The 25,186-nt window shown below is 40.8% G+C and overlaps 2 protein-coding genes across 16 annotated transcripts in view; both read left to right on the forward strand.

Moving 5' to 3' along the window:
- The window catches only part of eml1 (EMAP like 1), a 44,979-nt gene extending 38,939 nt beyond the window's left edge, over positions 1 to 6,040 (forward strand). For all 13 annotated transcript variants that reach the window (XM_026305673.1, XM_026305199.1, XM_026305440.1 and 10 more), the window contains 12 exons: positions 60 to 194; positions 362 to 461; positions 749 to 900; positions 1,276 to 1,401; positions 1,743 to 1,874; positions 2,227 to 2,294; positions 2,449 to 2,537; positions 2,978 to 3,075; positions 3,436 to 3,523; positions 3,674 to 3,769; positions 3,856 to 3,986; positions 4,103 to 6,040. In XM_026305673.1, the coding sequence (XP_026161458.1) occupies positions 60 to 194; positions 362 to 461; positions 749 to 900; positions 1,276 to 1,401; positions 1,743 to 1,874; positions 2,227 to 2,294; positions 2,449 to 2,537; positions 2,978 to 3,075; positions 3,436 to 3,523; positions 3,674 to 3,769; positions 3,856 to 3,986; positions 4,103 to 4,228 (1,341 nt within the window). In that variant the 3' untranslated portion in view covers positions 4,229 to 6,040. The remainder of the gene's footprint in view (positions 1 to 59; positions 195 to 361; positions 462 to 748; positions 901 to 1,275; positions 1,402 to 1,742; positions 1,875 to 2,226; positions 2,295 to 2,448; positions 2,538 to 2,977; positions 3,076 to 3,435; positions 3,524 to 3,673; positions 3,770 to 3,855; positions 3,987 to 4,102) is intronic.
- Positions 6,041 to 6,553: 513 nt separating this feature from the next.
- The window catches only part of evla (Enah/Vasp-like a), a 28,275-nt gene continuing 9,642 nt past the window's right edge, over positions 6,554 to 25,186 (forward strand). The window contains exons 1-3 of one of the 3 annotated variants that reach the window (XM_026300814.1): positions 6,554 to 6,991; positions 23,388 to 23,556; positions 23,841 to 24,021. In XM_026300814.1, the coding sequence (XP_026156599.1) occupies positions 6,987 to 6,991; positions 23,388 to 23,556; positions 23,841 to 24,021 (355 nt within the window). In that variant the 5' untranslated portion in view covers positions 6,554 to 6,986. Of the gene's footprint in view, positions 6,992 to 10,577; positions 10,841 to 23,387; positions 23,557 to 23,840; positions 24,022 to 25,186 lie in introns of those variants that run through there. The other 2 variants (XM_026300805.2, XM_026300833.2) reach the window with 2 other exon arrangements.

Genomic DNA, 25,186 nt, shown 5'->3' on the forward strand with positions numbered 1-25,186 from the left:
TACAATATGTAAATATTTCTTGCCCCTGAGCATTTTTCTTGTGTCATGTTTTTGTTCAGTGCTCCAACGAGTCAGTGTTTGCTGTAGACTTTCACCCGACAGACAGCAACATCGTAGTGACATGTGGCAAATCCCATCTCTATTTCTGGAACCTGGAGAAAGGCATTCTGGTCAAGAAGCAAGGACTGTTTGAGGTAGGCCAGCAAACTCTTCCCACATGTTATGATCGTAAAGTCTGATGTAGCAGCACAAATTTAATCATGACAGTCTGTGCTGTGATACATGTCCAGGTATAGCTACATAAAGAAGATTGATGATATCATTGTAAAAATGAAATTTCGTGTATGTTCTGGTCTTGCAGAAACAAGAGAAGCCCAAGTTTGTCTTGTGCGTGACCTTTGCAGAAAATGGAGACACTATAACTGGAGACTCAAGTGGGAACATCTTGGTGTGGGGGAAAGGTACACAACGCTCCTCACAGAAAGTCACAAGTCAGAATCACCATGTCTGTCAGGTAGAGGAAGCATATTTTAATGAGGACTGTGGTTATAAGGTCAAAGACATCTCATTGTCAGGAGATTGAGATCACACCCAGGACAGAACAGAGCTGGAAGTGAGCTAACATCCTTTGTCTCTGATTTATCTGTCTCCCTGGTTCCATGTCTGTCAGTTAATCTGCTGTCTTAAAGCAGTCGACCTTTGTGTCCAACTCTCTTCTCATCCATCTCACCCCACTACTGTCATGCAGGCACTAATCGCATCAGCCATGTCATCCAAGGAGCTCACGAGGGCAGCATCTTTGCTCTGTGCATGCTGAGGAACGGCACGCTGGTGTCTGGAGGTAAAGATCGCAGGCTCATTTCTTGGGACAACAGCTACCAGCAGATACAATCGTTGGAGGTGAGAAAAAGCTCAACAAAAATCGTTGCTTACATATAAGATGCATTAAGATGCATATCCAGCTCCTCCTTTTAAAGTAGGTATTGATTATTTATATTAGCCAGAAATTGCTCTTCTGCCTAAGGCGGCAGACAATGCATTCTGAATACAGCACCATAAATATTACAGAGGATGGGATGGGTTTGTGCGCTCACTTAGAGTTGTCGATATTTATAGATATATATATATAATGATTTCTGTATTAAATTATGGATCATTCATGTCAGCCTTGCTCTGATGAGACCACATTATGCGCTAAAAGCTCAGCTGATGCTTCTTCTGGCAAATGTTTCAGGTGAACAGATGGTTCACATGATTATTATGTTTTCTCCACAGGTGCCTGAGTTGTTTGGTCCCATCCGGACCATAGCAGAGGGCAGAGGGGAGACCGTGCTCATCGGGACCACCAAGAACTTTGTTTTGCAAGGCAGTTTGGATGGAGAATTTACACCAATTACACAGGTACAATAGATGCACCACTCTGGTTTACTGCAATGCAAGGCTGCAAGGAAAATCTATTTGTATTAATGATTAATCTGCCAGTAATTGTCTCCATTCATTGAAGTGCCAACACAGTTTAGTAGAGTCCAAGTCAACTTTTTCAGCTGCCTTGTTTTGTCTCACCAATAGCTCACAATCCAAAAATATCCAGTTTATAAAGATATAACACAAATAAGGCAGAAAATTACCACATTGTAGATGAGAATATTCTTCATTTTCTTTTAAAACTATAGTTCAGGTTTCAGAATCCAAAGTAAACGAAACAGTAAATTGAAAAGAAAAATCTGTCCTCTCTTCTCCAGGGTCATATTGATGAGCTGTGGGGTCTGGCTGTTCACCCCTGGAAATCTCAGTTCCTCACCTGTGGTTATGACAGGCAGGTCAGCCTGTGGGACTCAAGTTCCCATCAGCTCATCTGGGCCAAGAGCATGGAGGTAAGGTCAACACTGCCCCTCTGTGTCAATCATTGGAATTACACAGCACAAAAAATGGTAATTGCTACATTACATCCCATGCTATGTTAATAATCATAGCACACGACTGGTTCAGAGTAGGGTAAGATTTTAGTTCAAATATTAAACAGGACAAACATATGTACATAAAAATAGTCTAATCTTCCACTAGCAGCTACTCCCAAGTCTTGGGATCTAATTCTCACCCACACAAAATGCTACTGCAAGTGGACTGGACCTTTGTTTTTTTAGTTCTGATATCTGTGAGAACCATCTGAACGCTTAGAGTAAAATATATGTATCTTCATCTTCCACTGTCCTTTGTTTCTGACAGGATGCTGCCCAGTCAGCAGGCTTTCACCCAACTGGAGCTGTGGTTGCCATAGGAACACAGACTGGCAGGTACAAATGCCAAAAAGCCCTTAATGGCTGCTTAATCTCTGAAGTGTTACAGCTGCAAAAAGTTTTAAGACAGCAGTCTCTCCAGAGCAGATTTTGATTATTATTAAACTGATGAAAAACCAGATTGTTGAGCAGTCTGCCACTGATCCTGCAGGTGGCTGGTACTGGACACTGACTCTAAGGATTTAGTCACAGTGCACACAGATGGGAATGAACAGCTGTCTGTTATGCACTACGGACCAGGTATGTTGATAATTGCTGACAGTGTGTTTCCCCTGAGCATCCAGAGTGTTTGTGTCTCACAATCAGTTTTTCCCCCATTTTTATCTGAACATTTAAAGTACAGTGTTTGTCTACATCAAGGAAACATGATGGAAGAAAAACTATTTCTTAAAACTGTCGACGCAAGAAAGAATCATGGTTATAAGCAATATAAAATCTGCCCCCACGATTTTTACTGTACAAAGCTTTTAACCTTCCGCTGAGATGGCACCACATTGCAGCCCTGTTTCATAAGTGTAAATAAATTTCTTTGTGCAACATAAAAATACAAATTTAAAGAGGTCATTGCTCCAACAACAGAATATTAATAATCCAGTTCAGTCTACATGATAAACACTTGTAAGTATTTACATTTTATTTGTTTTCCTACCAACAGTCTTCCTGTCTTCTTTTATATTTAGATGGTAACTTCCTGGCCATCGGTTCTCACGACAACTACATCTATATCTACGCTGTGACAGAAAATGGGAGGAAGTACAGTCGAGTTGGGAAGTGCTCGGTGAGGACCTTTATTTATGTTTGCCCTCATCCATGCCTTCTTTATTTTTGATTCCATCAGTTTTATATTTAGTGTCCCACGTTGCCCTATGTTTGACTCCTCCACACTGAACACTGTGTCCTCACTGTGTGTTGAATAGAAACACTGTAATATAATATAAATGACAACAAGTTGAGTCATACTCTGCTGTGTCTATATAAACAGGATGACTAAGGGTTACTGCATTAAACTGGATCAACATTTCTAGGATTATTTACTATACTGACTCAATTCAGTGGAAAATTTGTTTTGTTTTGTTTGTTTGTTTGTCGTTTTTATCTGCAAAGGAAAATAACATAACTTGGTCCTGTTACATCTCAGGGTCACTCGAGTTTCATCACCCATTTGGACTGGTCAGTGGACTCCCAGTATCTGGTATCAAATTCAGGAGACTATGAGATACTGTATTGTAAGTACTATATCACTGTCATCCTCTCACAGCCTGTTATATTGACATGTGTGTGTCCGTGAAGGACAAAATAATGCTCCAGAAAAAAACTATTACATTAATTTATGCTAAAAACACAGCAATGTGTTTGATTTGTGTGTGTTTTCCCAGGGATCCCCTCAGTGTGTAAACAGGTGGTCAGTGTGGAGACCACCAGAGATATTGAGTGGGCCACATGCACCTGCACACTGGGATTCCAAGTCTTTGGTAAGTAAGGGCTCTTTCATTTCTCCTCTTTTAGTTGTGTGTTCATATTTTCTTGTCTGTTTATTTCTACTCGTTTCTCTCCTCAGGCTTGTGGCCCGATGGCTCAGATGGTACAGACATCAACGCCGTCTGCAGGTCCAGTGATAAGAGCCTCCTCGTCACCGGTGATGATTTTGGGAAGGTCCATCTCTTCTCATATCCATGTTCACAGTTCAGAGTAAGATCCTTTAAACTGCTGTGGATTAAAATGAGATTAAACTGTTGTAAAATGTGAAATGGCTGTTTATGAAGACGGGATAAAATGCCAAAATTGATTAGTGATTATCTTTTCAGGCTCCCAGCCATGTTTATGGTGGCCACAGCAGTCACGTGACCAATGTGACCTTTCTGTTTGATGACAGCTATCTGGTGTCAACAGGAGGGAAGGACATGAGTGTGATGCAGTGGAGGATAGTCTGAGGGAGGAGAAACAGATACTGTCAACTTAAACTGCTGCTGGGGCCCGAACCCCAGCTGAAGTGAACTGAACTGCACTAAAAATGAACCAAACCAAATTTAACTTAACTCAGATGCAGATCTGACTGAACTGAAGTCAAGTAAAATGAAGTGAAGTGAATTGACAGAAGAGGAATTTTGCTTCCTGATGTTTCTTCCTGATCTGCTGTCAGATCTGAAATGAGGTGAACTGGTGGAGTAATGTGCGGTTGTTTAAATTAGAAAAATATTTCTTGTTTTTCTTTATTCACACATGTAAAAAAAAAAAAAAAAAAAAATCTCTCCCGTGTACTGTAACCTAATCACCAATGACATGAGATAAAACAAATGAAAGAGATCATATCCAAGTAAAGAGAACCAAAGGCTCTGACTTTGTGACCACATTTGCACAGTTTGGCTTTCACTGTTCTTGAATTGTACACACTCCTGCCACAGTTAATGGAGTGAAGAGGTTTGTTTTGCTGCCTTTCAGAGCCAATCCAAACTGAGTACCACTGAGCTGGAGATCCAAGAGCATTGGGACAAAAACTGTGTATGGAAAGAAAGAACACAGTGATTTTCTACTTTAATTTTGTATTTAACAACTCAGGAAAGCACTAGTGAGGCAGGACCCTTCCCTGTTATGAACATCGACATATCAGAACAAGCCTCTCGCAGCCCTAAAAACATCTCACTGAAATATTCAGTTTCAGCCATGATTCAGCTCCACTGTTGATTTATTTGGATTGTTTTACTGTGCATTAAAATGGCTTAAATAGCCAGGGCTGATGAATTTGACCGACATTAATTCATCCTAGCAAAGAGACTAATATCAATGACACTGCATGGTTTATTCCAGTCAGATATGATATTAACTACTATTTGGAGTGATTATTTTCTGGGGAAAATTATTTACATTATCCAGATTCCAAATATGGATTTTAACTATTTCCATTTTTCAAGTGTTTGTGCTTCCAGGTCTTAACAAAAAAAGACATTTTCTTATTATTTATTGATTGGGTTTCAAATCCATCACTACCAGTTTCAGTTCCTTTGATTTTTTTTCCCATAATACAATCCCATTCAGTCCCAGTCGTGTAAATGTACTGAAAGGCTTGAAATCGATATAAGCAAAATGTGGATGTTTGAAAGGGTTTCAGATTTTTGGAATGAGTTGTTTTGTTCGCCTTTGAGGAGGAAGGAGTTTGGGTTTTTGTTTTTTTAATGATGTGAAACCTTTGTAACTCTGCATCGCTCTACAGTTTGTTGCACCCACATCAGTCAATGAAGGGGAAGGATGAGACCGTTACACTGTTACTGCCTGATGTGCACCATCGGTCACTGGCAAGATATTCAACTGAACTGAACCATCTTGAGGTGTTTTTCTATAATGCACTGCTTCAGCCTGACGAACATACAGCAAAGTAAATCACCATCTAGCTCTTAAAGGTGTTTTTTAATGTCTGCTCTAAAACCTTCCGAGCTGTGTACCATCCAACATGTTACACTTCTCATTCTACTGTTAACAGCAGGCCAAGGGTCTGCTCATGCATGAATAAATATGTTTTCTTTGACTGGGTTTAAGCAGATTTTGGTGTGACCATAGCTGCTACTGGTATAAGGCATATTGGCTGGACATGGTGAAGGTTGACTGATTGTTAGACTTGTGTTATTAGGAAAAGCACTGAAATCTAACAGCAGTGATTTGAGGTTACCAGTCTACAGAGTGAATGTAACATGATTTCTCTTACTACTTAACATCTTGGGGCTGCGAAATACAACTAAGCATTTAACATTTGTCTGATGCTGTGTGGTGTGTTTTCCCACTTTGTGATATGTTATTTCTTTGTTTCCTGTCCAAGAGGAAGTCTGATCAGCCATGTATAAATACAACTTTATCTTTTTACCCTGTAAGATTTTGCGAGATTTATATATTCTCTTATGAAAAACACCATGTAGCACAAGTAGAAATAAATGTAGCAGAATACCATAACCCTCTCAGTTGCCAGTTTATTAGGCAAACCTAGCTAAAACTAAAGCTGTCTCATATAATAAAGCCTTTAATTTGAAATAATATGAAATACTCAAGAGTACTATATTCTCCAAAAACAAAAAAATAGAGACACCTTAATGGTTTGTCAGTTTTTACTAATATTTTTTTAATTTATTTTAGCTGAATGTACCGTAACTGGTAACTGGGTAGGTTATATAGGGTTGGTGGTGACCTCGGGGTGGGGTTGGGGGCATCAGTGTGTGCATGTGTGCTTCTTCCCCGCAGGTTGGCAGCATTGAGTCGATCTTCTCCCACGTCTTCCCCTTTGCACGCCGTATTTAGCATTTCCCCCCGAAATCCGTCCACCTCACCAAAACACTCCGAATGGGAAGAAAATATGGCATGAGGGAAGCGGCGGCTCACGACCACCGTTCACCGTCTTCTACCGAGCACAAACCCCGACTGAACATGGGCTTAAGAAGGCGCGGCGGCGCGTGTGAAGAGCTGAGACAACGGAGCACAAAGCAGAGGGGAGAAAACGCTCGGATTGTCGCTTAGCGTTTCTGCAACACGACTCATCATTAGCCTGTAACGTTATCATCGCTCCAGACGCACAAAGGGGACACAAGGTGGAGGCTGGGTGGTCTACTTCGAGCCTCTCAGACTGTATACACAGAAACACAAGCGGACTGTCGCTCCTATTCATCAGCCTCATCAGTGCCATCATCTCCAGCTGAATAAAAGGAGAAAATGAGGTAAGCGACGGGCCAGCACCATGCGCCCTGTTTGACGCGTCATGACAGATGCGCACCGACACTCCGCTCTCTGCCTCCAGCCTGCATCTGCATGTATTCATGAATCTCCTAAGAATATACAACATGTATTAATGTACTGAGGAATATCAGTATTATACGTGTCTTTTGCCTTTTTTTTTTCTTTAGGGACATTCCTTTGAGCTTCCAGGGGCCCACCCACCGGGCCTGCTCTCCAAATAGGCGTCCTTTACCATTCGCTTTACATTCATAACACACAAGGCGCATCGTTCATATCTGTTAGCCCCCTGTTAACCCTCTGTCACCGCCGGACCCACCCCGTCTATTGAATGCAGGATTAAAAGCCAGGCTAATGTTGTCATGGAAACGACAGCATCACGCCTTTCTCCACATAAGTAATGCAGCCCACCTGGTGAAATAATAGTCTGGTTATGTTGAATATGAGTGATGCACCGGCCTGTGTGAGTAGCTCCAGGGGGGAAACTGGATAAGTGAGGACGCTTATAACCACCAGAGGAGGAGGAGGGTGTTTATTCTGGTGGTTGCCAGGCAGGTTATCAGACCCCCCACACCACCACCAACCCCCCATCTCATACACACACATATACACCTAGCGAAGACCACTCCATGAGGGGTCCACACAGCCACATTCTCAACCTATGGTAAATGTGTCTCATGTTCAAATGTCCACTCTCTGTGTAGGCTCACGTATGGTATTTTAAGCCGTTGTCCCTGGTTATGTTGGTGTGCAGAATTAACTGAGGCCTAAATCTTCTTCTCCAGCAACAGAGTCTCTGTATTCTGTTCTATTTCTGAAACAGGCCTGTTATATTTCCCCCTGCAGCCTGTAGTTTGACTCCTCCATGTTTCCGTAGCTGCAGCCTGCGCCATTCTGATTTATGGTTTCAGATTTTCACTGACAGCTCTGCTCAGATACAGTGCACTCCTCTCTGCTTTCACTGTAGCTACCGGTGTTTGTCTGCATGTGTGTGTGAGTGTATGGGTGTGTAGCTGTTTGTGTTACTTTCTTCAGAAAGGGAAAAATAAAGGGAGTTAGAAAGAAATTGTAAAAAAAAAGAGAGAGAGAGCCACATCTGCATATATTGGTTGAATTAGTACGACAAGCGTTTTATGTAACATCCCCTGATATAAATAATTCACCTCTTCACTGTAAGCTAATATAAGTCAGTCAGTTTCAGAAGTGTTTTGTTCTCAAACAGTAAATATGTAAGATTCATATCTTGTCTGGTTGGATGAACATGCCATTTCCTCTTTGCTGTAAAGCTGTGCTGCTTGTATCCCGTCCTGTGTTTATTTTTGCTAGAGGCAGATCTGTTCTTTGACTCAAGCCCAAAAAGGAAGTCTTAAATCACCAGGAAGCAATAACAAGGTGACCTGGCTTTTCTTTTGCAGACTCAAGAAAAAGAAAGATTTAATTCAATGAGATAATTTGTTCAGCATCGCTGCATCCATTACAGTGTTTATTTAAGGGCGCACGTATGTGCATGAGTGTGTGCATGTGTGTGTTCACTATGCGATGGCTCCTCTCTGTTGTCAGACTGGCTGCTGTCACCTGGTTGGTTGAATGCTGGTTGTTTTTGGATGCTTGTGTGCGTGAGAGCAAGAGGCTGAGTGGGCTGGGAGCGAAACAGCGGAAAAGGGCAAAAAGCGAGGTGTCCGTCCTGTACTATCAGCGCTTTGTGTAGCGCCTGTTGTGGTGACTCATCGTAGGTACAATCATCAAAGGTAGGATGGGCGAGTGCAGCCAGTGGAAGGTAAAACGCTGAGATGTGCATCTTGCTGCGGGGCTGCTGCTAATCAGAGAGCAGGTCCACGTGAGCCAGCATCAACACAACCCCTGCACTCTCATCCTCCAAGTATTCAATGACAGAGATAATATAGTGTTTCCCTCTGAAGAACAAGGAGGTTTGTTAAAATCAGAGAAAAGGAAAATGATCTTAAATAGTCCAAGGAGTGTTAAGTGTCTTGTTTTAATGTAATTTAGTAAAGTTAGTGAGGAAATAGTGTGGAAAAATAACCTGCAACAGTTTCCTAGTTGCCTAGTGTGAGTATTTTCAGTTTTATACATTGATACCTTAAACAATATACATTTATACCTTAAACAATAAGTTTAATTATAAAAATAGCCTGCACATTAACTGAACATGAGTTATATTGTGTTTTATTAGGTGAATGCAGCTTTTCGTTGACAAGTGATGCTCTACGATGGTTCTTCTTCACTGTTTAACAGTGTTTCCAGTATCACAAATAAGGTGTTTTAAGTGCTGATGCTGTTTTGTCTTTACATCTGTATATTCTTCTGCATCGCCCCTGTGTTATTTGCCGTGGGTTTGTTCCTCAGCAAAGTAAGACAGATACTAGTGATTCTTTTGCTCTTGTTTCATTTTTTGAACCGTATATAGTACATGCTCTGAACACCACAAACATTTAGCTGCATTGTTACTGCAACCTGGCAGTTCTCTGACAGATCCTTGACATCATATATAGGTTTGGTGTCACTGGAGGTTTGATGATGAGTCTGCATCATGTGTCCTTTGGCTTAATGTAGGTCAAACAGGCGGTATCAGATGACCCCACCACATACTGAGAAAAGCGTTTGCAGTTCACTGAGGCATTTTTTTCTTCCTCTCAGCTTTCAGTCCACAGACTTTTAAATGCAGCATCCTATAGTATGTCCACATGTTAACATTGCATGTTCTGTAGTTCTGAGTCAGTTCACTCGATCTACTTGTCTCACACACGTGGACACAAATAGGGCTTGGCTATATGTTGCCAAATGCATACATTAGATTTTGCGGCTTTACCAGCCACAGTTTTTGTATCCACATCCATACAGCCTATTTCATAAAAGGCTTCTTTTTGGAAAAGAAGATTATCTTGTACTTCTCTGACCTTCCAGATTCCATCTTAGACCCAGGGTCTGTTGCATGTTTCTTAATGTTTTCTAAACCCTCAAAGCCTCCTAATCATTTAGGGGAGTAGATTGCTCTTCGTTTGTTTCCCACACCTCAGCTCACTGTGGTAAAGGAGCTTAATAGCCTAAGTTGGCTTCAGGCAGATGGGCGACGGGTCGGGTATAAATTCTGATAAAGCCATGATGAAAATCACAAATGTTACACTAGATGAATGAAGCCTCTGTTGCTGGAATATAAACCTAATTATTACATCTGTTTCTGCAATATACTTGATTTCAAACTGGAATGTGGTGTATGTGTGAGAGCTGAGTTGTATGAATAAACTGGTGTATTGTTCCTGTTCTTTCATACCCTGCAGTTAATCAGTTCATGGCTCCAATGAATTTTACTCTCTTAGTGTAAAATCTTGCCCTTAGTTTTTCAGAACTTTCCATGCTGTAGAAAGTCGAGTGTAAAAGCTGCAGCTTCTTACATAGGTGAACATGTCATTTCCATCCAGTAGAAATGATTCCTTGGAGGTTGAAAGGCAGCACTAAACTCCTTGAAGCAGAGAGAGGTGACTGGTCTTCACTGGTCACATGCTCGCTCGCTCTCTTGCATTCCCTTACTCTGTTGCAACCCTCCTCAGCTCTCTCCCTCACTTCTTCCCTCCCACTCTCTCCTACTGTACGTCTGCTCGGTTGGCGTAGGAATTTTAAGAAACATTTTCAGAGGATGTGAAGAGAGGAAAAAGGTCGAGTGTGCGTCAGCATTGGGCAGCATGTGTATCGCTCTCTGCTCTCAGGCTGACACTTCCCCCTCTCCTCCATAATCTCCTCCTTTATACTTTCTTTCATCCTTTGCTTGCGGACTGTGCTGTCTTCTACAGCGACATGTATTCCCTGGACGATTTTGGGTAAGGCAACCTCTTTCTGTGTCTCTGAGTTTTTCTGTGTTTTGGAGTTGTTTCAGTAAAAACTGGCCTTGGAGTGATAATGATGTTGCTTCTTCCCTCTCTAGTGTTTCTGTTTAAAGCCTGGCTCAGCTTTCAGGCCGCAGAATCTGTTTGGTTCTTCAAACTGCATTTGTAGGACTGTTCAGCTGCAACAAAACCCGCATTTCTCTGTGTCGTTCTCAGCTCTCATTCCAGCTTTACATGCTGTTGAATAAAGCAGCTGGCTCCAGTTGGAAAGAAAGTAAGGAGGAAAAAAAGGAGAGGAACGTCTCCTCTAGGAGTTTCTCACTTTCTCTGGTCTGTCTCCTTCTTTCCACTCCTCTGTCTCTGTTTTTTCTGTGGCCAGCTGTTAGTAGAGAAGCCTGATTGGTTACCCTTTGGCAAACCTTCATTGGTTCACTCTTTTCCTGGGAAGAAGGAATGAGTTTTTCACTGTCTGTCAGTGTGTCCGCTCAGCTGCTGTCGTTCGTTCACACGGTTGATCCCGTCTGAGTCGTTGCCTGTGGGAGAAGGACAAATAAAGAAAAGTGTGAGGATGGTGTAAATTGTTGTTAGAGTGGTAATATGTAATATGGACATGGCAGATTACAGCGGGCCATAGTCATTTGTTGTAGCTCAAATACAGATGTGGCACAGAGTGAGCCCGAGGAGATAACATCAGAAGTTTACGCTTGGTCACATGCACTCTAGTAAGTAATCCTTTGCAAAGTGCAGTACATCACATGGAAAACCTCTCTGCTTCTCTCCCCCAGTATGCAAATAATATCAATAGTCGGGTTGTAACATTATTCATATTATTATAAAATGGAATTTGCCTTTTGTAGACCCCGGGTGGCTTTTTTGGTTCCTATGAAATAATGTTTCTCTGAACAGAAGCAGCGTTTCCCTTTAAGGATCAGGATTAGTGACAGGACGAGGATATGAGAGCGCTGAGGAAGGTGGGGGAGGGTCAGTGTAGAAGTGGGGGTTACTCTCCATATTGCATTGTATGTGACAATTAGCCTGAGAGACAATTGGCATCTATAGAGGTATGTGATGAATAAGTGATGTTGTTAACGGGGTCAGTATTTATTCTGGGAGGGTTTACTGCAGCTAAACTCTGTACCACTCATTTATCTCTTTACACTAAGCAAATGGCTCCCAGGACCTCACTTTAGAATAATTATAATCATAATAATAGATAATAACAGTGAACACAATAATAACCCTCAGTTTATAGTAATGTTATTGATTTGAGGCATTCAGATGAGATATAGTGATTGTTCTTTGAAAACATAGCACAGTGAATGAGCCTCAAATGATTTATGTTAGGCTGCATCTTTTTTTGAGTCTTTAAATGTCTGTTTTACTGGATGCAATGTCTATTTTGACTTGGTCCCAGCAGAGCCTTGTCTGTCACAGATCAAGCTAGTTAACATTTGCCTGGCCTGTCAGGGAAATGTCCTGTACACAGGCTGGGCGCTCAGCGGCAGACGAGCCAGCGGAAATTCTGCTTGGCACTGTTGTTACTGTGGCCCCCCCAAAAAACAAATCAGTGTTGACTGGCACTCCTGTTCAGCCAATCCCTATTGACTGTGACCCCTCGTCTAACTAGACATCAGTGTCGTTTTCTGATGCCAGTCAGTGTCCCTTGGTGGTGTGACTCTGTTGTTAGTGTTGTTTGCTGTCAGTGCGGCATATGATGTTGGCTATTTGGAAACCAGAGAAGTAAAGTTCAGAGTATTCTGTCATAGCAGAGTACTGTCAGCATTGGGACTTGAGTGTGTGTGTGTGTGTGTGTGTGTGTGTGTGTGAGAGAGAGAGAGAGAGTGAGTGTGAGAGAGAATTTTAATATAATATAGGAATGTGTGTGCATGTGTGTGTGTGTTTCTCATATTTTAGAGGCCACCTTGAGATAAATTTTTGAGAGTTTAACCAATCCGATAATGACATATTGGCCAATTTATCAGTTTAACTGTAAATCATATATTGTATATCATTTTTTGTCTTTTTGCTACACTTGTGACTCTGTGACTGCTGGTTGGTCCTGACTTTGGTCTAGACTGAAATATGTCTGTCACAAATATCTCACCACTCTCAGGATTGCTATCCAGCACTAACAAATTTCACTGAAAATGCCTTGTTTTTTTGAACTGTCAGTATATTATTAAATTCATTTATGACCTTTTGGTGAGCGGGAAATCGCCTGACTTAGCCACAGGATATATCACATACAAAAATGGAGTATTCTGAAAAACAAGATATGTAGCCAGCTAGATGTTTGACAAGTAATAATTAAATTTGACAAACTATGCAACTGAGACACTGTTACTACACAGCTACCTCAAATATATGGAGGCATACATGGCATTTGCATGCTGCATTTTTCTGTTACTGATCAACCGCCACCAATACTGATATGCTGTATTTTCCCTCAGTTAATTTAGGCCAACCCATTGCCCTAGCTCAGGTTTAAATACATCTGGACAGACCTCTGAATAAAGTCCCTGCAGCCAATGATCAGGCTGATGACCTCTCCTGTGTGCCAAATTCAGATTGAGTGTTAGAGCTGGCCGATAACCCAGTGGATGTTAATTGACATTTAGCACGCACACCTTTTCCAGTTGTTGTGTGCTGTACATGTTGGCTTACATTCACCCACTGCATCTGTCCTTTGAGGTAGAGGGCATCCCATTCAACAGGGGGATGTTTGTTAATTTAGCCTCTGTTTCATATTGGGTGACTATGGCGACGGAGGCTGCGTTCGGGGGCTGGAGGTGGTGGGGTAACACCCAACACTTGCAAATGTTAGTGTGTGTGAAAGGGGGGTTGAAGCTGTTTGAGACGGATATGAGGTAATCTCCCATGGGTTAACAGTGTGACAGTAGCACAGAGGTTCAATAACACACACACACATACACACGAGCACATGTTCATCTATTATGCGGTCAGACAAGAGGCTGGTGAATGACTTCATCTCTGCCTGTCTGTCTGTCAGTCACCTCTTTGTTTGCGGATGGATTATCATAGCGGTGGCAGCGGTACAAGAGTTCAGATCTGGAGGACACTTTTCAATTCATTTTTAACTGGATATATTCTGGTCATTTGTGAAGCCATTTCTCTTGTTTGAATTTGTTATGAGCTTTCAGCAGAAGGATTAAACTGCTTTTATGAGTTATAGTTTTAATCTAATGGTGCAGCACCAGACAGGAGTTTGTGTCTTAGACCTCTTTTCATGAATACCAGAATGGACATACATCGGCTCCAAGTGCTGCGTTACTGCATCCCTCAGAGTGTCAGTGACTCAGGGTTGTTTTACAGCCACATCACTGCCAGGTTTGTACCCACACTTTTTTTTGACTGTGTGTGTGTGTGTGTGTGTGTGTGTGTGTGTGTGTGTGTGTGTGTGTGTGTGTGTGTGTGTGTGTGTGTGTGTGTGTGTGTGTGTGTGTGTGTGTGTGTGTGTGTGTGTGTGTGGTTATGGTTATTCCAACCTCCAGTATATGATAAGACAAATGTCAAAAGCAGCGACTGAACTGAAAAGAGAGATGAAGAGGTCGTAATTCAGATTCAATGAGCTCAACGTGTGTTGTTTTGATCAACAAGGTTGGCTCATTGTGTGCAAAGAAAAGGATGTGTAGTGTGATTTTTCAGCAGCACAGATGGACAAATCTTCCCCTTGCTGTATTTTAATCAGAGATAAAATACTAATCTGCGGCCCTAATCTTGCCTCAACAACCTGTCGTTTAGACACAGAATTGTTATTTTTTGTTTACTACTTATTATGTGCATGAGTAATTTGATTTGGCAACATCAAATAAAACAACGCTTTGCTGTATAGAAGAGTGTTGAGAAGTTATGACTGATTATCTGCTGCGTATCACCTCAGTCGAAGTGATCGCTGCCTGATTCAGCCACCGAGCATCTTCCTTATTCTAAACATTCATCAGCCTCCCATAGAGCATTTCTGAATAGCAGGGCTCTGTTAGGGCGCCATACATGTTTAATTCACACAAGTATTGAAGACAACATGGCTTCTGGCTGAAGAGGCATCCTTTCGGGCCAGTGCCCTTCTGTTTTCCTCTCTGTGTTTTCTTTTGGGAGAGGGGAGGATGGAAGTAAGAGGGAAGGGATAGAGAGAGAAAGGAGAGAGGTTTGGTCATTGCTGCTGTCCCAGATGAGAAGTGTAGGATCAAACAGCTCTGTTGGCTGTCTTGTTTCATGTAGGAGAGGAAAAAGAGAATGATTTAAAAAAAAAAAAAAAAGTGTATATTATGTGCAGCTGCTGCTTATAACTGGTATTATATTATTATTATATTATATTATATATAATAACTTGCGTCCAAGTTATTATATGATCATAGTCGATTCTTAACTTTCCATACTGTTAGTTGTGACACAAAAAAAGCACTGAATGTGTAAATGTAGCATTTAATGTTCAATTTTATTTATGTGCCCAAGAGCCCTTTAGAGTCTGTATAAAATATGATATCCCCTACTCTTAGTCTCCTGATTTGGATATTTTTTAAAAATCAACAAAGTGGTCCTTGAATGTGACAGAAGTGGAGACCTCTTGGTAAGAGAAAAAGCAAAGATTTAAAAAAAAAAAAAAATGTGAAGACATGACAAAATAGACATTTTTAGAACATTTGTGGCTTTATTTCAACATTTTTGGATCAATAGGTCACCTTGGGAAATATTTTTAGAATGTTTTTTATTAAATCAGCCTGATTAGAGAAAACAGATATAACAGATGAGGGAATTGTATTGCCCACTTCAAATTCAGAGTTGACAGAGGTTTTTTTTTTTTTTTTTTTGTAGAAATATAATACTGTCCAAGAGAATATCTAGTAAAGTGCATGACATATAACCTTACAGCGAGTTAAGATTAAGTTTGTTTTGTTAACATGGATATGTTATTTTGTTTTTTGAATGAAATAAGCTGTTTTTTCATTCTTATGAGTTATATTGGGGCCCTGTGATGGACTGGTGACCTGTCCAGGGTGTACCCCTGCCTTCCACCCAAAGAGAGCTGGGATAGGCTCCAGCAGATCACTGTGACCCTGGTTACCATATAGAAAATGGATGGATGTATGGATGAATTATATTGGTGGCAGTACACTCAAAGCCATTAACAGTACATGCACACATGCATACTGCAGAGTTTTAATGCATGCAAATCACACAGTCAAAGAAAGTCAGAATATAGGTCATGAATTCAGGGCTTCTCTGCTGTGCATGAATGAAAAGAGGCAGCACAGCAAACTGATATATCATGGCTATGAGCTTTTTGCACACAACTGGGGCATTTAGCTAAGAACATAAGCACATTAATGCGGTTTGCTATAATGCCATTAAGACCACAGTACTCTGCTCTCTCTGCCTGGCTCTCTCTCACCCATTTGCGAGTTAATTGTATCCCGTTCTGCAGTATTGCACTGTACTCTTTACCGGCACATACTGCAGTATACAGTGATCACAATCTGCACAACATGATGGATCAATGAGGATTTGGTGCCACGGCATAGATTGTGAGAATCTGATCTGCTGTGTGCCTGCATGTAATAGCCTTGTTAGTGGAACTGCAATGCATTAGATAGAGATATATTCATGCCATTAGTTTGAAAGTCTTGGGACTTTCCTAATAAATTCTAGTTTTAATAACAACTATGAAGGTTATATCAATTTTCTCATTGAACGCTCAGTGAAAAGTAGAAGTAATTTGCACATTTATGAAAATCAGTATTTGCAAATTTCATTTAGTTTAGTCCATTTTCACTAACTGCTAAAATGGCTATGGTAACATATGGATACTGAGCAGGGGTTTTTACCATCTTCACCATCTTTAACATGTTGGCATACTAATATCAGCAAAGTACAGCTGAGGCTAAGGAGAATTGTTACAGATGATGTCACAGTAAAAGATGTTATGATGATTCATCCTGGAGGGACATTGACCTGTATAACAAAGTTCATTGCAATTTTGGCAATATTTATTTCAGTCTAGACCCAACAGTTGGACTGTTCAAAACTGGAACTCAGTAGTGTCATGCATGTCAAAAAGCAGATAGCAAACAGACTTTACTAATTCTGTATAACTGCATTTGACTCTTCTTTAGTTTCCATTTTTATGGTTTTACAGCAACATGCAGCAGCATTACTGTAATTACATTTATCACATTTCTCGCTGTTTCTTTCAAACATGCTCACTGTGCTTTCAAACAGTTTCAGCGATAAAGTTGGCTTGTGCTGTTTTTAGTTCCCCCAGGCGTCTTGCCCTCCGTGTGCTTGTGAAGAGTACTTTCGCCGTGGAGGAGATTAGAGGTCTTGTACGACAGTTAAATCCTGGTTAATTTAGATTTAAGACTGCAGTGAGGTAATGATCTGCCTGCCAGGCTCCGTCTCTAATCTAGCAAGTCAGACAGACCTCTTCCATCAGTCAGCTGGACCCCTGCACCCACCCAGACACACAGACAAAGGCATCCATACTGTAAATGTAAATACACCCCCACCCATACTAGACAAGCGGTGGCTCTGCCCTGCCCTGAAATGCTCTGTGAGCCCAGAGGCTATAATCCTCATGGTGAGCGTAATAATAGCAGACAACTAACCAAATCCATACGCTGTAACCATGCATACAGTATGTGTGCATTTGTGCCTGTTGCCCTAAACTGGCCTTGACTAAAAATACAAGTAACTCTTATTTTGTCAGCATGAGTATCATAATAAACTGGGTGTGGGTGTATAATTATGTGTTTGTGCTCTTTTAGAAGACTTGCAGCAAATCACAACACAGAGCAGAGTTGAAGTAGTCTTTGAATTTAAAACTGGATATTATATTTCACAGTAGTCTGTTATATTTCTTAGATTAGTTGACCATTAACATAAACAGACTGGATAATGTAGAACATGCTTATTTTATATAACTGTATTAAGATGGTGCCGGTATATTCAGGAGTCTCTCAGCAGCTAAGACTGCCAGCTTTTTCATATTTAATATTATAGCATATTTCCCTGAGATAATCACTTGCTACCTGAGGAAGACACTGTTTATTTACCAAGCAGCCCCTGGATTGAATTATAAACCCTTCTTGACATTGAGTGTATGTCTCTATTAACTACTGCACCAACAAGGGATGCATGAAATGTGTAATTATCACTCCTGCTGCAAAGGAAGTGTCTCTGGATGCTTTCTTCTCTCTCACTTGGGTTTCATTGTACAGAAGGCTGGAGTTTTAAGCTACTTAATTAGCATGAAATTAATTGATTAATTGGATAAATGAAGTTGTCTCCAGCTGTGCAGATCAACTGCTGCTCCTTGGAGATGCCATAAATAATCAGGGCAAGTTCTCTCTGTCCAAACATCTGATGTGACAGTTGAGAAAATATTATATTATACATTAGATTTGCTTTCATTAGCTAGTTGAGCATTAACAGAGACATAAATGAGTGAGACACAAAGGAAGAGATGAAGCCCAGTTACATGTCAGTTGCCTTTCACCACCTGGACAGACTAGTGGGATACTTCTGTCGGCTTATTCTTTAGAGCACAGTGATTTGGCCCTGGTTTATATTTTAGATCCAGTGTGAAAGAACTCAGGAGAGCTTCTTTTCTGTTTTTCTACACATTTAAACTGTTAGTTTAGCTTAGTATAGTGTCCATCTGTTGGATAAAGTAGCAGCTGTGGTAGGATAATGTGGCTTCTGTTTATATTCTGGCTCTAATTCTTGAAAAATGGCCACCTGAAATAAAACAAGTAATACTTTTTGTTGTGGCTACTGCATCTGTCGGAAATTGGACATTTTGCTTTATGTTTTTAACAGAAATCAAATTATTTAAGAAATCAGTAATGGTTGGGGTCAGTATGCCCCTGCTCTGTAGGTTTAAGTTGTCGACTATGAATATCCCCAGAGTGGAACTAATACATAACTAGATAAACATCCTGTTAATAAGCTAAGCCAGGCTTATTATACTGTTCCAGGAAGAAAAAGAGCAACATCCTTTCATAAGGACATTTATACCCATCAGAGCTTTGTCAAAGAACACGTTACTGTCCTGCTTTGTTATCTGTTCATATATGTTTACAGACAGCACACTTCTCTCCAGCTGTGGTAGCCTTTGGTCATGTTTGTGCTATCATGAGCCGACTGTGTTGAATGATTCATTATTTGTTCGGGTGCTTTCCACTGTGAACTAGCAGGATGAAACAATTACCCCAGCAACAAAAGCTAATTGCCACGATAACAGAAGCTCTGCCCTCGGGTGCTACTGACAGAGAAGGCCCTGTACACCCCACCACCATATCTCTCAGTATGCCAAGAAAACACTTTCCCGACATAAATACATTAAGGAATGAAGTGATGTGACCATGAAGCTGCTGAATCTCACTGAAATATCAAACACTCAACCCGTCATATTATAGGCATCAGTTGTTGAGCGTGATTGGGTTCAGGCATCATATCTCCCTGCAGTGAGCTCTGCTAATGGACTCAAAACATACAGCCATGATGCTCGAAGTGTGCACATATAGTACAGATTTGTGTGTGTCGGAGGGAGGGGGGGCACATATGTCTAACCATGTGTGCAGGGAAGTGCTTTGCTTAATTCAAAAGCCTGGGAATGTGGCCTCGTTTTCACCACTCTCTTAATTTGACACGAGGAAGCACTCATTGTGGCAGAAGCCTTCATATCCCCTCTCCTCTTGTTTTTCTTCCTGCCGTTTATTCACCCTTTTCTCTCTTTTTGTTCTGTTCTGTCTTTTTTTTTTTTTCCCTACGCTTCTCAGTTTGCCTTGTGAGGTGAATATTATTTAGCCGACACTGGGAAATCTGCTTATTCCTGCAAAAACAAGGTGAAGCTGACAGGAGCTCTTGTCCAAATCAAGCCAAACGAATCCATCTTCCAAGAAACAAGAAGACCGGTCCTTTATGTTCTGAATACACATGTAGCTGCAGAAAAACAACTAAATGGCTACAAACATAAGCCTAAATGAATAATAATGTTCGTCCATTTCTACTGGGTGTGTACTGTAAATATGTTATGGGTGCAACTTTATAAGGTGATAATGTGTCATTGTTTAGTCAACACTGTAACTTACTGCACGTTAAAATGACCAGAACAGTGTATGTTTATGTATAATTTTCCACTGATATACATTTTTTTTTTATCTACACAGTATCTGAAGCAGCAACTGAAATTATCAGCAGAAAATCTTCCTTATTAACTTTGCCTGTAAAACGTGTGTTCTGTATATTTCAGATCACTTCTAAAATGCTGTTTACTATTGCCTCACTTTGACCTTAAGCGCTTCCTGTTATGTATTTTCCTGTTCTCAAAAGCAGTTTGATTCATCACATTATTTTAATGTCACTGATTGTGATTTTCAGCAATAGCTGACCTTTTCTCAGATCATGCTCATATCGCCTTGCCCCTGCCTTCCTAACAAACACATAGTCACTCTGTGCTCTTTGCGTCTCTGTCATCTCTCTACCTACTCGCTAAAAATTCATCCAGTATCAAGCTTGACAAAATGGGACAAAAGTGAAATGTTTTTGTAAGTCGGCAGAAGCAGCTGTGATGTTAAGCAGCTATCATGTGCCCTATTGTGCCTCGTCTCCGCTTTGTCATGTGACCTAGAAAGAGTCTGACACCCTCAGTAACTGGATAACACACAGCATTTAGCAACTATCAGACGTGATGTTTGTTTTTCTTTTTTGCTGAGATTAGCTGAGCTGCACAGTGAAGGTCTAATTTAGCACTGCGGCTCATCCAACCAAAGGAACAAATGAACATCAACTCTCTAAGCCAGATGACCATCCTCTTTCTCTTCTTTTATTTATTTTTTTGCTCAACATCTCATGACGTGTAGATTGAGAAACAAACTGTATATAAAGGAGTAGACAAGCTGTCCACTTTATTTCTATCTTCTCAAGGAGAACTGAAACACTGTCAGCATCAGGCTTGAGGCACTCCATCCCTCTGGCCCAAACTGCTCCAGAAATAGGGCCTGTTTTTGTAAGAAGATCCATCACAGAGATACAGCCACCTTCCTCCTCCCCTCCCTTTCTTTCCCAGTTAAACTCTGGTGGATTGTTGGTTCTCTGAAGTGGAGAGAAGTGTCTGTTACTTGATGAGAGAGTCTGTGTAGCTTATTTAGAGATACAGGAAACAGCATGTGTCTAGTTATTCCTTGTGGTTGTGAAGAAGCGGCAGTGAGCTTTTCCGATTGCTGGTATCATCCTTGATTAAACTTAGTATTTTCCATGGAGACAGGAGATTGTTTCATGGAAAATTTTTTTTAATTTATAAAATGTAAGATGGTATTTGGGATAGAGCTTTCTGTCAGAGCTGTCAAACAGAATATTAGATTTTATCTTGAGTGAATTACTAGTTTTGGATCCTATTCTATATTTGAATGTACTTGAGGAACTTTCACATCTGCTTGTGTTAACGCCAGATGTGTTTCCTGTTTGATTTGGAGGTTCCTGTTTGTCCGCTGGATGGAGGATATTTGTTGTGTAACCATTCTGCAGCCATCAGCATCTTCATGTAGACTCATGCTGCTGCTTGCAACATTCGAACATGTCTGATTTAACCGAATTACTGTATCTCTAAACTCTGACTCTTGTTGTTTTGAGAGCTCCGACATGATATTGCTGCTGGTTAACTCAGCAACAGTTGTGCAGCAGAGAGTGATGGATATTTGACAGAGGGTGGTTGTAATCTTGGGAGATGTTGCTGAAATCCATCTGTCAAAAGAGCTTTAAAGGCTTCTCCCTCGGGAATTACATGACTCTATACTGAGACGTTCTAATGATGTTACATCGAAATCAAAAAAGCTCTTTGAAAACTAATTTTAGGATAAGTCTCTGTCACTCCCTAAACTTGCATATCAAATGCTATAAAGAGAAAATGGAGAAGCAGAGTGAAGCTGCCTTCCCGTCACTGCTGAGTTATTTAAGGTTGATCAGGCGACATGATGGCAGGAAAGTGAGAGGAAACCGTCTGAGACCAAATCATGTGTTGGTGCAGTACAGGGGGTGTCATGCTGTCTTCCTCCTGCACAGCGGCACATCGGCGGGGGCCGGGGGTGGGACGGGGCGGGGGGGGGGGGGTGGATGGTGCTGGGAATCACATGTTGACACATTTGAATGTTACTGGAAGCCTCAGGACTTTCATATCTCTGTAATTATTTTTATCACATCTTCCGCTTTTTGTTAAAAACTCATTCACTTTAGACCCTTTTTGTTTTCATGACAATAGAACAACAGTTAGACTTTTGGTCCTTAATACTTTTATTTTTTCAAAGCCCTAAGCAGATTGTTGTTCTGTGTTATACTGTATAATACTGCTGGGAAAAATCTCTAAAGGGATTAGGTCAATCTCCTGTATGTGATTATGAATTTAAGTCGTAACTGCAAAGTAAAATTGTGTGCACTTCATACCTTTGCCTTATAAAAATGTATTAAATTACAAGAGAACTGTAACGGGCAATATCAAAAATAAGTCCACATTTACAGGCAACTATTTGGTTTAAATCTGAGAAGTCACTTCACACGTTCTGAAAGTTAACTCATCTCTGCCTGTCCACATCACAGCTCCCCCTGCTATTATGTGTTTCCATTCCGAGATAATTTTAACACCATCACACACATGGAGCTAAGGTCAAGACACATTTGGCTTGTTATTTGTTATTTTATGCTTCCTCTTAGCTGTGTGTCTGTGTGTGTCTGTGTGTGTCTGTGTCTGTGTGTGTCTGTGTGTGTCTGTGTGTGTCTGTGTGTGTCTGTGTGTGACGTGTGACTTTTCATTTGCTTTTTAACAAATGAGTCTCCAGCTGGTGATACATTTGCTAACACTTGCTTTTTTTAACACATGGTTTCATTATCAAATACATCTCACACACGCACACACACACACACACACACACACCCTTCTGCGGTGATGCTTGTACACATCTCCCGATGCCACTACACCACAGTAAAGACCAGAAGGCAAAGGGAATTTACCAGGGTTGAAGTTCAAGTTAAGGTCTTGTTTATAGCTTTTAGCCCCCCCTCTCCAACCCAAACCCCACCCTCTTTCCAGTTATTTTCTGTTCCATTACCGCCTTCACCCATAAAGGGCTTCTTTCATCATTTTTTTGAAAAACATGATATACTGAGGTTGATCTAATGGGCTTCTGTGGCAAAGGGTTAGGTTAAAATGTTGTCTTTGCCTGGGAAAGTTGTAGGAGCTTTATTCAATGGTCTAGATACTTTCCATTTTTCCTTTACTCAATCTATTATCCAGCACGTGGCCTAAATGTAGAAGTGCATTTAGTTTTAGACTTTCTTTGTCTAGGATACAGGAGATATGTCGTATGTTGTTGAACGATGACAAATAAATCAGTATTTTTGTTCAAATTTGCGCCTTTGTTATTAACCTCTAAAGTTGTAAATTTCCATTAGTTGCACTCTATAAAGCAGCAGTATCATGTTTGAACCTTTTTAGAGCATTAACACCTTTTCCCCCTTCTTCTTCCTCCAGTGAACAGAGTATCTGCCAGGCGCGGGCCTCTGTGATGGTCTACGATGATGCCAGTAAAAAGTGGGTGCCAATAAAGCCTGGGCAGCAGGGCTTCAGCCGCATCAACATCTACCACAACACTGCCAACAACACCTTCAGAGTGGTGGGTGTTAAACTGCAGGATCAGCAGGTGAGAGATGATAATATTAGTAATAATCACCACCATGCACACGGTTGCATGTCCACAAATCTTTGATACCAAATGATTTCCTACAAATACCGTTCAAACAGTAACCAAAACATGGGCACAAAACATAGTTTTTAACTTACCATTGTTTACGTTTTGTAGGATGAGTGTGTCCTCACAGCATTTGTCATTTTATGGGTGTTCTTGGGAACACTGGTACAGTAGAGGTTAGCTGGGAAAATGTAGGTTAGCATTGAGTGAGAATCTCCTTTTCCTCCTCCAACAAGGTGGTGATAAACTACTCCATAGTTAAGGGCCTGAAATACAACCAGGCTACCCCGACCTTCCATCAGTGGCGTGATGCTCGCCAGGTCTATGGGCTGAATTTTGCCAGTAAGGAGGAGGCCACCACCTTCTCCAACGCCATGCTGTTCGCCCTCAATGTCCTCAGCTCACCTGACAGTGGAGGTAAGTGTTCACGATATGTGCACTAAATGTTATGTTATTTGAATTCACGCTTGATTAAATTTACCCTTGTGTTTATCTCCATAGAGGACTGTGGGGTGAATATGTTTGAAGTATTATTTTGTGCTGGAAACCTACTAATGTTTTTCAGTAGAATTTTAATTGGATTTATGGTCAAATTACAACCTACTGTCTCCACTTGTCATCTGCAATCAATTTGAATCTATTTTTGCTCTCGAAGGAATGTCAGGTAACCACATGCAAATAATCACAGAGCTTTTACTATCTAATCTTGAGCTGTTTTAAAACCCTGGTCTGTTAAACTGGGTGCATGTTGTATATGCACGATGTAAGCTAGAGACAATATTGAAGCAATATGTTTAATTAGCACAATAATGTAAATTTATTCCCTCATTCAGTACAACACACTGAAGTGTAACTACAATACTAAGCTCTACTACCCTCTGCTGGATTAAAAACATGTACTACAGCTGCACAAATCACGAAGTGAGACAATAACAGCAATATCAGGCTGGTTTGCTGCTGACTGTAAATGTGTTATATTCTTAATATAACACATTTGACACGCATCAAAGGTCCTCAGCTGGAATTGAACCAAGGATATTGTGGTTATCAGGTATGCATCTGAATCAGGACATCCCTCTATTATCTATACCTGCTTATTTCTATTTAGGGTCACGGGGATCTGCTGGAGAATATCCCAGCTCTTTTTGGATGAAAGGCAGGGGTACACCCTGGAGAGGTCACCAGTTGAATCAGGACATAAAATAGTTAAAACATTATTGTTGCATGGATTTCCATAGCTTTTCAAAGTTAAACACGAGAAGCAGCATTATTAGATACATTTAGTCGAATAAGTCCTATGTATCTTTTATCATTTGTATACACAGACTGAATAAATTCTGCTGGAATGCTGAACTGCATTTAAAGTCTAACTCCTGCCTACTCTTAGTTTACTAAATAGCTGCTGACCAGCTCTGGTTACGAGCTACTTTTAAGTTTATGTGTGTGTGTGTGTGTGTGTGTGTGTGAGTGAGAGACGCTATCTGTGAGTGTTTAACTGCGGTGTCATCCCATCCCATCCTTGTGACTCTCCTATTGGTGGCTAAAATATCCCATATGGAGCCATAATGTCGTAGCCCAACAT

Source organism: Mastacembelus armatus, chromosome 22 (assembly GCF_900324485.2).
Source record: "Mastacembelus armatus chromosome 22, fMasArm1.2, whole genome shotgun sequence".
Lineage (NCBI taxonomy): Eukaryota > Metazoa > Chordata > Actinopteri > Synbranchiformes > Mastacembelidae > Mastacembelus > Mastacembelus armatus.